Below are 13178 nucleotides of genomic sequence, written 5' to 3'. Positions count from 1 at the left end.
GATTCCCCTTTGTCGTGAAGTTGAAACCGCGGGTGGCCCATTCGTTGTGAAGTTGAAATCCAAGTGGGTAGTATTGTTTCGAGTCCAATATCCTTCGTTGTGAAGTTAAAATTGGCTCTGGAACTGGGAAATTGTTTGTTGACAGCCAGTCGCCCCTTCGCTATGAAGTTGAGCTTGTGTTGTCTCGAGTTCAATATCCTTCGCTGTGAAGTTGAAATTGACTCTGAATGAAACTGAAAAGTTGTTTGTTGACAATCAGTCTCCCCTTCATTATGAATTTGAGCTTGTGTTGTCTTCAGTCCAATATCCCTCGCTGTGAAGTTAAAATTGGCTCTGAAACTGGGAAGCCCCTTCGTCGTTAAGTTGAGCCTCAAATGGCACAATATCCTTCGTCGTGGAGTTGAAATCGTGGATGTGCGGGTACGATATCCTCCGTCGTGGAGTTAAAATCGCGGATGGCCCCTTCGTCGTGAAATTGAGCCTTGACTTGAATATCCTTCATCGTGAAGTTGAAATCCAAGTATTGTATGTTGCGGGTGGACACGATTCCCTTTGCCGTGAAGTTGCAACCGTGGATGACCCCTTTATTGGGAAGTTTGGTTTCGAGTTAGATATCCTCCGTCGTGAAGTTGAAATCTACTCTCGAGAAAATTGTGTCGCTTTGAGTTCAATATCCTTCGTCGCGAAGTTGAAATTGACTCTAGCTAAAACCTGAAAAAGTTATGCATATATGTGATGCTATGGATGTAATGCTCTTAGGTGTGCCTAAAATGCATATGCAACATATGTTATCTTGGGGCTCTGGAGAGAAATCTCGATCTCCGGTTGCCTGTCTGGAATCTTGATTCTTGAATCTTCAAGTTTTGATCCCTGATCTTGAATTCTTCAAATATTCAAATCTGATGTGTACATTCTATTTTTGATTTGAGAAATGCTCCTCGACCATCTCAAGTATGTATCTGAGCTGAGTGTAACGGTTTAGATGATGCTTCAAGAGAAGTTGTCTCGAAAGAGATAGAATTCGTTTCAAGGGAAACGATCTCAAAGATATCTGTTGTTTCATGAAAAACGGTCTCAAGGGAAATAAAATTTTGTTTTAAGGAAAATAAATTTGAAGATTTTGTGTTTCAAGAGAAACTGTCTCAAGGGAGACAAAATTTGTTTTAGTAGAAATAAATTTAAAGATTTTGTTTCAAGGGAAACTTGGAAACTGTCTCAAGAGAGACAGTGGTGAGCACGATTCCCTTCATCGTGAAGTTGAAACCATTGATGACCCCTTCGTTGTGAAGTTGAGCCTTGGAATTGGATATTCTTCATCGTGAAGTTGAAATCCAAGTAAGTTGTATTGTTCCGAGTCCAATATCCTCCACCGTGAAGTTAAAATTGGCTATGGAACTAAGAAATTGTTTGTTGACAACCAACCACCCTTTCGCTGTGAAGTTGAGCTTGTGTTGTCTCGAGTCCAATATCCTTCGCTGTGAAGTTGAAATTGGCTCTGAAATTGGGAAATTATTTGTTTACAACCAGTCATCCCTTCGTTATGGAGTTGAACTTGTGTTGTCTCAAGTGGCACGATATTCTCCTTCGTGGAGTTGAAATCGCAGGTGGTCCTTTCATCGTGAAGTTGAGCCTTGACTTGGATATAATTCATTGTGAAGTTGAAATCCAAGTATTGTATGTTGTGGGTGGATATGATTCCCTCCACCGTGAAGTCGAAATCGTGGATGACCCCTTTATTGTGAAGTTTGGCTTCGAGCTAGATATCTTTCGTCATGAAGTTGAAATTTACTCTCGAGCGAATTGTGTCACTTTGAGTTCAATATCCTTCGCCGTGAAGTTGAAATTGACTCTGACTGAAACTGGAAAGTTGTTTTGTTGTCAGACAGTCGCCCCTTCGCTGTGAGGTAGAGCAACCACCATGTGCTTTTGAATCGAGCATCCTTCATCTTGAAGTTAAAACTTGACTCTAAAAGCTGTAAAAACTTATGTATACAAAAATGATAAATGCGATGCTCTTAAGTATGTCTAAGATGCATGTAACATGAATTAGTTATGTTTTATCCCCTAGATGAAGTCTCGTGCTTTGTGTGCTTGTTCCTGCATATGGAGGAAATGCCTTCAAAAGGTCTGATAATTAGCATCGGGATGTTGAATTCCCAAAGATGCCCCAATATTTGATGTTGAATCTCAAAAGATGCCCCAACATTTGATGTTAAATCTAAAAAACTGCCCCAACATTTGATATTGAATCTTCAAAGATGCCCTCATTGTTCCTGATTTCTTGCTTCAGCATTGATTCTAAGCATGAGTTTTATGTTTGAGAGCCACATGTCATTTACCAAGATCCACTCTAGAGAGATTGTTTTGTTTTGAAAAAAAATGCTTTTCTTTCTTTTTTATTTTCAAAGTTCTGAATATATCAAAAAAGAGTTTCAAAAAATGTTTTAGCAAAAGTTTTGAAAATATTTCCCCTTTCACGGTTTTACAATTGAGACAAATCATAAAACTAGAGTTCATTAGATATCAAAGAATTAATTATATTGTTAATCCTTCAATAAATTATAGCCGTTTGACATGTGCCAAGATCAAATCTATTTTTGGGAAATGGTTAAGTAAGGAAAGGATAAAAATGTCTCAGGTTATTATGTTTAGTCAAAGGTTTGGCATTTTTGTTTAATTGATGCTCAAAGGTTTGATGGGGTATCTTGCATGCTCCTCTTATTGGAAGTGTTCTCCGATTCCCAACTTTCATGGTCAAGCTCAGATTATGCGATGCCTTATCAAGGAATTTGTGCAATCACCTCAGCTGCCCAATTTTTGTATTCGAGCCGCCTTTTCAGGTTTTCAACTCGAATCCTCCTTTGGTTTCAAGATGTCATTTAGAATTTATGTATTGAACCCTCTTTTGTTATTTTTCTCTATCATGCATTAATTACACTATTTTCTGCAAATAAAGATTAATTCTGATGGGCGGGATGAAATCTGAAGATAGTCTCTTCTGTTCAGAAATCCATGTATGATTAGAATGGACTTTTAAGGCACGTTACGTAGGTCATGGTTCATGGTTATGAAATAAATGGATAAAAGGCCCAAACAATTGTTTAAGGGTGATTGAACCAAGGATCAATTCATTCTGATGTCTTCAATCATATCTTGCTCAATTTGAATATGTACGTATGTGTGTCTCTCTTGATGCTCTATGATCTTCAAGTGAAGTGATTCAGTGATTCGGAAATGATTGTGCTCGATCAATCTCATTTGATGCTCTATGATCTTCGAGTGAAGTGATTCAGTGATTCAGAAATGATTGTGCTTGATCAATCTCATATTTTGAATCTCGATGCGTCGTTTGAATCAAGAGAATCTTTGCATACGCATCTTGTCTTCTTTTTTTTCAATTTTCCTTTTTTTCTCTTTTTATTTTCTCTTTTTTTCTCTTTTTGTTCGGATTGAATCTTCGCACTTGGCATTTGCTTCACCTTTCGGTATCTCATCTGAATCAATGTCTTCACTCATGCGAGCAGATTTTCTCCACCTTGCCCCCCAGTGTGGAGGGTGATCCTTGGTTAGGGTTGAATCAGAAGAAAAAAATACTATAGGCTCAAAAGGGGACACAAGGGATATATATCTTCTCCTGTTGTGAAGGGATGAAAAAATAAAGTCGTTCATCATTTCATACATGGAAGTCCTCACAGAAAAGGTATCTTCAGGATGATAGATTTTTCAGGATTATTTTTATTCATATGAAAATAGTGCAATTAATGCATGGTAGAATTATTCCGAGTAAATTCTTCTTTCTGCTTCTTGCCCCTAACATGTCTCAATGTTCATGCTTTTTGCGAGATGCCCCAAGTTGTGTCTTAGAAGAAGGCTCATGTTCAAATGAACAACTCAATGCCTTGAGTTTTAATGGCATAAAAATGTCAATTTTGAGTCTAAAAAGACAATGGTGTGACTTTATTTGACTCAAAGAAATGTATGGGTGTATCAAAAGATAAAGGCAATGTTCAAAAGTTTCAAAGGGATGTAATGTCAAACTTTGGTCTTTTTGGTAATGACCATGAGTTATTTTAGGTAAAGAATCAAGGTATTTTATTTTGGGGTTTAAGACAGGATAAGAAAGGTCTAATCTTGCCATATGTCAAAAATCTATAATTCTTGAAGAATTAAAAGAATCCTTAATTCATTTAATATTCAAAGAACTAAAGATTAAAATTTGTTTAATTGTTCCACCTTAGAAAGTATCATAAATTTAATCGTTTAAAAGATTAAGCAAACATGAAATATCAAAGACGTGTTCAAACAAACCAATCCTCTAAGTGCAAATGATATATGCAATGTCCCCTTCTTCGGCTGTCCATGCCCCTGAATCCATCAGGTTTTGGATCTCGCGCTTCATCGCCTTATAGTTCTCAGAGGAATGTACGAAGCATCATATGTGGCAACTGCAAATAGCTTCAACATTGTAGCCCTTAGGATATATGGACTCTCTTCTCAGATCATCCTGGCAGGTTTAGTCATACAACCAGCTGATCGGGCTCATTCGTCGTGATTTTAGTTTTTTTTTTATGTTACAATCTTGCTTCCATGTGGTGTCATGTGGTTAAAACCACTTCATCGAATTCTCCATGAAGAAATTTCATGTTTATGAAAATGCTTAAAAAATGAAATGTATATGCAAAATGCAAAAATGCATGAAATGTTCGTGGCATTGATCCATAAAAGTGTCTATTATTATAAATAATCCTTATTTAGACAAAAATGTTTTATCTTGTAAGAGACATAAAAAATAATCAAAGGTACGTTCGGACTAAATCCTCTAGACCCTGAACAGTTTCTAGTAGGTTGACAAGTCTTCTGCCTTCATCTGTCATTGGTTGAATGCCTTGTCGAACCACTCCATCTTCCCTTGCCAGGCCGTGAAGATGACGGGCTGCTTTTTGCACTTGATCCAGGAAATCTCAAATGACTGCGTCTTTAGCTTTCACCCTTTGTTGTGCTTGCTCCCAAAGGAAACGCCACTACGGGCCTTCGTCGAAGGGTACTATCTGAAGCTTGGTTGTTTGCTTCTTGAATCTATCCCCAATAACTTCTAACTCGGATATTGTTTTTCCATCTCTCTCATGTTGTTTTTCTAGGTCAACCATCTGGATTCTCAAGCATTGATTTTGATGTTGATTATCTGCTAAGCGCCTCTGAACAGTTTTCAACAGTCCTTTCCAATCTCTTTCATCAGACCCCTCGAACTTTCTTTTTAAGCTATGAACTTTGTATTTCCAGTATTCAGAGGTTACTTTCAACTTGGAATTATCCTTGACTCTATCTTGATACCCTTTTCTCAAATCCTCGAGCTCAAAACGGACTCTTTTATGTTCTCTTTCCAGTTTGTCTGGTCTATCTTTCTGAGATTCGGCATCTAGCTTCCATAGATAACATTCAGCTTCCAGTTCTCAAGTTCAGAAGGGACGTGCCTGAGATGTTCCTCCATGGTCGGGGTGTCTTCACATTCTGGCACCGGGATGTTATCATTCTTTCTCAGTCTTCGCCACTCCACATAATCTGGAGTAAGCATGTCTCTGGCAGCCACAACATCCATCCGGTATACTTTCTTCCACGAATCAGCTGCTTTCTTGATCCTCTTCTTATAACTTTCACCATTATACACAAACTCTGATCTAGCTATCCCACATGTTACCGGGACAAACTGGCGTACCCCATATTGTCTAAGTACTAACAACGGAGCATACCCAACTGCACCCCGAAGTCCGAGTAAGGTCATAGTATCAGAATCCCCACACCGGAAAAGAACGTCACTGAGGAACAACTAGGGGGCTTTCCAGGTAATATCCCGATCCTAAAGATGTGTAAAAACTTTCATCCACTTTTCCTATGAAGCATCTTCATGCCATTTCCTAGTGATGAATTCTCCCAAAGGTGAATAGGTAGTGCTGAATCGGTGATAGGCTACCCCATTAGTCTTCCAAAAGTGGTTGTGAATCCAGACTTGAATGAGCTAAATACATCCAACGAACCTTCCTCCGCTAGTTCTTCTGCAATGGTTGAGAGATCGAAAGGTTTCGGCTAAGATGGCCAGTGCTAGGTTGACTCGCCTTGGAAGTTGTTCGAATAGTTCTGCCACGGCTGCGTTGATGCAGCCCAAAGTCTTCGGAAATATAATCAGACCGTACAGACTTATTGTAAAAAGGTCTATAGTCTTCCATTCATCAGGGTGGTTCTTTATTAGTTGCCTTATGTGGATCCACTCGATTCCTTCCCCGTTACCTTTGTGTCAAATTCGATCAGTCATCCATTTTTCATTAACCCTTGCAATCTTAGCTAGTTCATTCTTGAAAGGCTGACTCTTGATGTGTTTGATATATGCCCTCTCTAGTCTGATGATTTCACAGTGCAGTAGGGTAGTATACTCTTCAATTGTGGGCACCATGTCCTCCCGGTTAAAAGTGAAACAACTATATCACGGGTTCCAGAATTGAATTAATGCTTGGAGCAGGGGCTCATCAGTCTTGACATGGAGTAAGAGGGCAATATCACCATATCGTTGGCTGAACTTCTACTTTCTATCATTCCCCCAATTGTCCCAAATATTTCGCAGTTCTTGGACATCCTTTTGTTTCAGGCTAACAGATGCGTAACTAACAAGCTCTGAAACATAATTTCCCTGAAGATTGTCTCCCTTCTCTTTCTGAGTCTTCTCGGACCAAAGTCGTGCCTTAGCGTTTTTAATCTCTTGTATTACAACACCTTTGTCCATTAATTCAGATTTATTTTGTGTTTAACAAACGCTTTTTAAGGATCAATAGCCTCTTGTTATGATGCAAATGCTAGAAAACAAACACAAAGGCAAAAGGATTAGTAAAATAAAAATAAAAATAAATGACGAAAGAAACAAAAAAAAAGAAAATGGTTAGGGTAAAAATATCCTAGCTTTTGGAATGTGGTTTCGGGGTAGGCTCTAATTCTCCATGGTTTCCCGGTTTAGGTTCTAAAAACGGTACCCGAGTTCTCCTTGCTAGTGCCCCCTTGGGCTTGCCAGACCGTTAGTCCTAAACACATCACAGGCTTATGTAGACTAAGTTAAACTCAAGAGGACATATTCCCTTATGCCTGCACGGTGAATAAATTCACACGAAGACATAAGGTATATGAATCCCGAAGGCTACTTGCTAGGCCCGCACGGTGAATAAATTCACACGAAGGTGTCGCTTTCACCCTCACTTAAGACAGGGTTTAGAGCTCGGGTATAGAGCCTTAAATGAAAAAGATTTGAAGGCTGAAATCACGAGAAAACGATTAGTACAACTATTTACCCAAAATATAATCAAAAGTAAGTAAAAATGATCGAAATGTTACCTTAAAATTTAAACTTACCCTTTTCGTTAAAAAGACAACTGGAAATTACCTTAGCCTGACTCACTTACATGTCCCCAGCGGAGTCGCTAAGCTTTCGTAACCGTCTTTCGGTTGGGCCCCGGAATTGGGCTTCGACTTGAAAAATGTGGATTGGAGTCATTACCGACCATTTTAAAACGAATTTAGGCGGGTCGGACACCATCTTACCTGATCTGCGTTTTTACCATAAATGTGTCGGTTACGGTCAAGGAAGGATTAGCACCCTTGAACCGCCCTTTCGGTACCAATTAATTTTCCGGTTGTCTTAGTTGTGAAAATTCGAAATTTAAATTAAAATTTAACAGACCCAATTCAAATTACTTACAATTGATTGATTTGAATACCCTTAAAAGATAAAAATATTAGATTCGTAGCGGAGTATAAAATCGAATTAGTATAGCAAGTGTGCAAACGTGAGAATAATAAATAAAACAAAAGAAATGGAAAATAACAAAACACGTAAAAAATAATAAAAAATAAAAATAAACAAAATGAATCAAATGTTAAAAAACAAAGACACAGATAAAGGGAAAATATTAATGGAGTAAAAAAATAAAAAAGGAAAAAGAAATTAAAAATGAATAAAAATAATGTGTACATATAAAGTAGTATTTACTAAATAAAAATAATAAATATATAATACTAAGTAAAACAAATAAAAAATAAATATATATACGATATTAAGAAAAAAAATAGAAAAAAATAAAATAAAGTAAAAATATAATATATATAAATAAATAAAAATAGAATATTAAGAAAATATATATATAAAAACGTATAAAATATAATATTAAGAAAATATATATATACATAGTAAATGGAGAAAAATTAATACATCTATACATATATATATATATATATATATATATATATAATGATATAAGATATATAATAAAAATAATATAATATAAATAAAAAAAGGAATATAGTAAATAAATAAAAAAATATAATTAAATATATATATATAGGGGACGAAATTAATATAAAAATAAAATTAAAGGGTAAATTTCAAGGTAAATTAAAGATTAAGATTGACTTAGAGGGAATATTAAATACTTTAAGAAAATAAACATGCCTCGGGAGTAGATCTAGGTTCGAAACTTCGAAAGCCCACCCCTTTTTGGTCATCGGTGCAACCCACGCTTTGGGTTATTCAAACCAAATCTCAAGAAAAATAACATGCATATGCGAGAAATGAACGAATCAATGTAAAAAAAGATGCTACCTTTTATTTTCTTTTCGAATCGTTTACAATAACTTTGTCTTTGTATTTTCCTTGCTTTCCTCTGTATTTTGTATGTAAATCCTATCTTACAAATGGTGAGGATTACATGTATTTAAAGTGAAAAAACTAACTATTTTTAGAATCTTATTAACAATATAATCCTAATGCAACTAGACTCCTTGCTCGGTTGTTGCACGTTCGTTGGTGTGGTTGTTGCTTTAAAAGATATGGTGGTGGAAGAGTCCTCTTAGGAGATGAACTCTTACTAGTTCTATCTTTTAAGAAAATGGGTGTCTACAGGTAGGATTCAGTAGACATGATTTATTCAAAGCATGCTAGTAAGGAGTGTCGTTGGCTCTACTGCTTTTCTGTACTGCTGTCTAGATCATGGTTTGTTCGCTGGCTGTTGTGCAGTGGTCTTAAGTGTCGCTTAGTTCGTAATTTGTATGCTGGTCGTTATACTCTCTCATAAGTGGTCTTAAGAGCATTGTTTATTCTGCATTTGTAACCGGTTTGAAGTGTTGTTTCCGTGCTGTGTGTCTCTCCTTCGATCGTGGAGTACTCATTTCTACCGCTTAGGATTAGGGGGTTTTAATAAGGCTTTTCGTTAGGGATAAGATCACCCTCGATAATAAAATACACAAGTTGCTGAGAAAAAAAATATTGATACATGTATGAATTAGGGATTTTCCTGACATTTCAAAGTTCATGTTTGAAATCTGTTTGGATTAATTTAGGAAAATGGACCAGAATCCTTCCTAAAATAGGACTGTGTTCGTTGTTGAATAGGATTCTTTATTTCTAAATATTTGAATCAAATTTTAAGTTTATTTTTGGTTATTTCATTTCTCTTCACAATCATTTTTAGAGATTTAAAATATTAATGATTAATTTCTAAGACAACTGAGATACATATGCAATATAACTCTCCGTATTAAGAATTTTAGAGTTTATTTTAGTTAAGAAAACAATTTTTTTTATTTAGGAGTTTGTATTATTGAGATGAAAATCTATTTATTGATTTAGAATTTTATGTATCAAATAATTATTTTTATTAAAATACACATCACTAAGCATTCAACGCTTATAGCTGTATGATGAAAAAATAATTAAGTAACTTTAAATATTAAAAAACTATTTGGACAATTGTTTTAGTTTATTAAAATTGTCAATTTCTTAGTCTCATTTCATCATCTTCTTTGTTTCATTTTATTTTTTTTGTTTGACCCACCATCTTCTCTTTTTCTCCTACTCACCCAACGCATATCTTAATCTGATCCATGTTGGCATGGATGAAGACATCAAGCAGGCCAGAAGATCCATATATAATCTGATAGCAGCCCCACTTGGAAAGCAACGCCATCCAATTATTTTACACCATAATTGCCGTTCGCTTTTACCGTCTTTATCCACCTCATTTTCTTTTAAGAAGGGAGATTCATCATATTGACCTTGTGTTTTAACTTCAGTTCATTGCTTACTTATTATTTCCTCAGCCATGGCTTCAGCTGGATCCGCTAAATCACATGCAGTATGCCTTCCATTCCCAGCACAAGGCCATGTTAACCCCATGATGCAACTGGCTAAGCTCTTGCACTCGAGAGGCTTCCATATAACCTTTGTCAACACTGAGTTTAACCATCGACGATTGATCCGGTCTAGAGGGGTAGAAGCCGTTAAGGGTCTGCCGGATTTCCAATTCGAAACCATCCCTGATGGGTTGCCACCATCTGATGCCGATGCAACTCAGCCTGTCCCATCAATATGTGATTCCACACGACGAACTTGTTTCACACCATTCTTGGAACTACTCTCTAAGTTGAATTCCTCGCCCAAAGTTCCTCCTGTTACTTGCATAGTTTCTGATGGAGTTATGAACTGTGGAACCAAAGCTGCTCAACTCATTGGGGTGCCTTATGTTCAACTCTGGACGTCTTCCACTATTAGTTTTATGGGATATCTTCAATACAAAGAACTTGTTCAAACAGGCATTGTTCCATTCAAAGGTTACAAATACAAATTATTTTAGGTTTTCCTCTTAGTTTGTTACTTGATCTTCTATTTATTTTAATTCTTACGTTATCATCCCTTGCAGATGAACTCTTTCTCAGCGATGGGACACTTGAGATGCCGATAGATATCCCTGGTATGCCTAATATGCGCTACAAGGATATGCCGAGCTTTATAAGAACCACCGATCCCAACGACTTCATGTTGAATTACGCCATGGCAGTAACACAAGAATGTATAGAATCTTCTTCAATAATCTTCAACACATTCGACGAGTTGGAGAAAGAAGTGTTACAAGTTCTTGCAGACAAAACCCCAAATATTTATGCAATTGGTCCACTTGCCTCGCTCTGTAGGAACATTAACATACCGGAAATCCAACAGTACGAGTGGCTGAATTCAAGCCTATGGAAGGAAGACACAACCTGCATCGATTGGCTTAACACAATGGAGCCCAACTCAGTTTTGTATGTGAATTATGGGAGTGTAACAGTGATGTCAAATCATCATCTAAAAGAATTTGCATGGGGACTTGCAAACAGTAAGTACCCGTTTTTATGGATAGTTAGACCCGATGTCGTAATGGGTGAATCGGTTGTTTTGCCAACAGAATTCGTGGAGGAAATAAAGGGAAGGGGCTTCATCACAAGCTGGTGTCCCCAACAGAAAGTGTTGTCCCACCCAGCGGTTGGACTTTTTTTGACACATTGCGGGTGGAATTCTGTATTGGAAGCTGTTTCGGAAGGCGTGCCTTTGATTTGTTGGCCTTTCTTCGCAGATCAACAGACGAATTGTCGATATGCATGCAACACATGGGGCACTGCCGTGGAAATCAACCCGGACATAAAGCGGGACGATGTGGAGAGTCTTGTTAGACAGATGATGGAAGGAGATGATGGGAAAAGGAAAAGGCGAAAGGCCTGGGAATGGAAGAAGAAAGCTGAAGCTGCTATTAATAATGGAGGATCTTCCTTTGCCAACTTTGATAGAATGATCGAAGAAACCCTCTGTCGCGGTTGAGCAGTAAAATTAGCATACGTTGATTGAATAAAAACTGTGGTTTTTGTTTTCGACACTATAATTATAGTCTATTTGAGATTCAGTTTAATGTATTCTTAACATAAATTCAGTGTCGTTTGTCGATGTGAATGTGCTTACTATGTACCCAATCATGTTAGAAAGAAACCTGCTTTTGGATGTTAGCAAAGTATGGATGATTCTCGAAGAATAATGGACAAAATATGGCAAATTGAAAACAAAATGGCAATAGCATTACAGCAAAACAGGTACATAGCGGAGTTTGTCACGGCGTTTTTTAAGAAAACGCCACTAAATTTATACATATCGCGGCGTTTATATCCAAAATGCCACAAAATAGTAACATTGAAGGCGTTTTTTCATAAATGCCGCTAAAACTCGTACTGTAGCGGCGTTTATTTCACAAACGCCACTAAATATAAGTACTTTAGAGGCGTTTTTAAACAAATGCCGCCACAAAACCCTACTTTAGTGGCGTTTCTAAACAAACACCGCAAAATAATCGTTCTTTAGTGGATTTTTTAAACAAACGCCGCAATATGGTACATATATTGTGGCATTTTTAGACAAACGACGCTAAAACCTAGTACTTTAGTGGTGTTTCTAAAAAACACCGCAAAAGAATCGTTCTTTAATGGCGTTTTTTAGACAAACGTCACAATAGTTCGGAACGTTTGTGGTATTTTTTAAAAAAGTCGCAATATGTTGAAATGTTCGTGGCGTTTTGTTTGAAAACGCCGCGATAGTTTGTTCTATAGTGGCGTTTGGTTTAAAAACACCACAAAGTTTTATAAAAAAAAACCTCAATTTTATCCTACCCGATCCCTAATTTCTTTTTATCATCTTCATCAAATACGGGCAGTAGTCGCCACCAGTCACGCCGCCGATTACCACCGTTGCGCCATCAATCACCACTATCGCGTCTCCATCAATCCTCAAGGCTCAAAATCAGGTACTATTTTCTTCCTCAATTGTTGTTTGTTGCTGTCTACAGTTCAGCGGTCTTCAAGCCTCTAGGAAGGAAGGACGAGCCGGCGATGTTGCAGTGTTAGAGGAGCAAGTTTATCAGAACCTTCGTGAGTGGAAAGTTGAGCTCTGTACATCATCCCCGACCTCATCGTTATTGGTTTCTTTCTTTCTATTTCTTATATCGAAATCTCTTAAATCATATTTAAATTTATCATTTTCCAAAATACAAGACTTAATTATTTCTTATCTACCAACATTATCTCCGCTACAATCATTTTGGATTCAATTTTAGGGTTAACAATGTTCTGTCAACAAAGATAAATAGTCCTGATCCTTTCAATCTATAACTCTGTAACCTTCTCTACTGCTTCGAGCTGGGTAGCCATATAATAAGGGAAAAGAAATGTTAGTTCAGAGTTGTTTTTAGGCCAGCTGATCAAATTGTATATGAATAACGCATGTGAAAATAGGTTTCTAGCATGCTGTTTTTCACCCCTTAGCTCTAATTATATGACTAATATCGCTT

The 13178-nt window shown here is 37.0% G+C and overlaps 1 protein-coding gene across 2 annotated transcripts; it reads left to right on the top strand.

The window, feature by feature from the left end:
• Positions 1-5858: 5858 nt before the first annotated feature.
• On the top strand, positions 5859-11665 carry LOC120216422 (linamarin synthase 2-like). 2 transcript variants are annotated; one of them, XM_039213857.1, is made up of 3 exons: positions 5859-5864; positions 10144-10641; positions 10731-11665. In XM_039213857.1, the coding sequence occupies exons 1-3, from the start codon at positions 5861-5863 to the stop codon at positions 11663-11665; spliced, it is 1437 nt and encodes a 478-aa protein (XP_039069788.1). In that variant the 5' UTR covers positions 5859-5860. The 2 variants fall into 2 exon arrangements, with proteins under 2 accessions (XP_039069788.1, XP_039069787.1); XM_039213856.1 differs by lacking the exon at positions 5859-5864 and having other exon boundaries at positions 10134-10641.
• Positions 11666-13178: the final 1513 nt, after the last annotated feature.

Source organism: Hibiscus syriacus, unplaced genomic scaffold, assembly GCF_006381635.1.
Source record: "Hibiscus syriacus cultivar Baekdansim isolate YM2019G1 unplaced genomic scaffold, ASM638163v2 tig00110160_pilon, whole genome shotgun sequence".
Classification (NCBI taxonomy): domain Eukaryota; kingdom Viridiplantae; phylum Streptophyta; class Magnoliopsida; order Malvales; family Malvaceae; genus Hibiscus; species Hibiscus syriacus.
The sequence above is the reverse complement of the archived record's forward strand: the minus strand, read 5'-3'. Positions and strand labels throughout refer to the sequence as shown.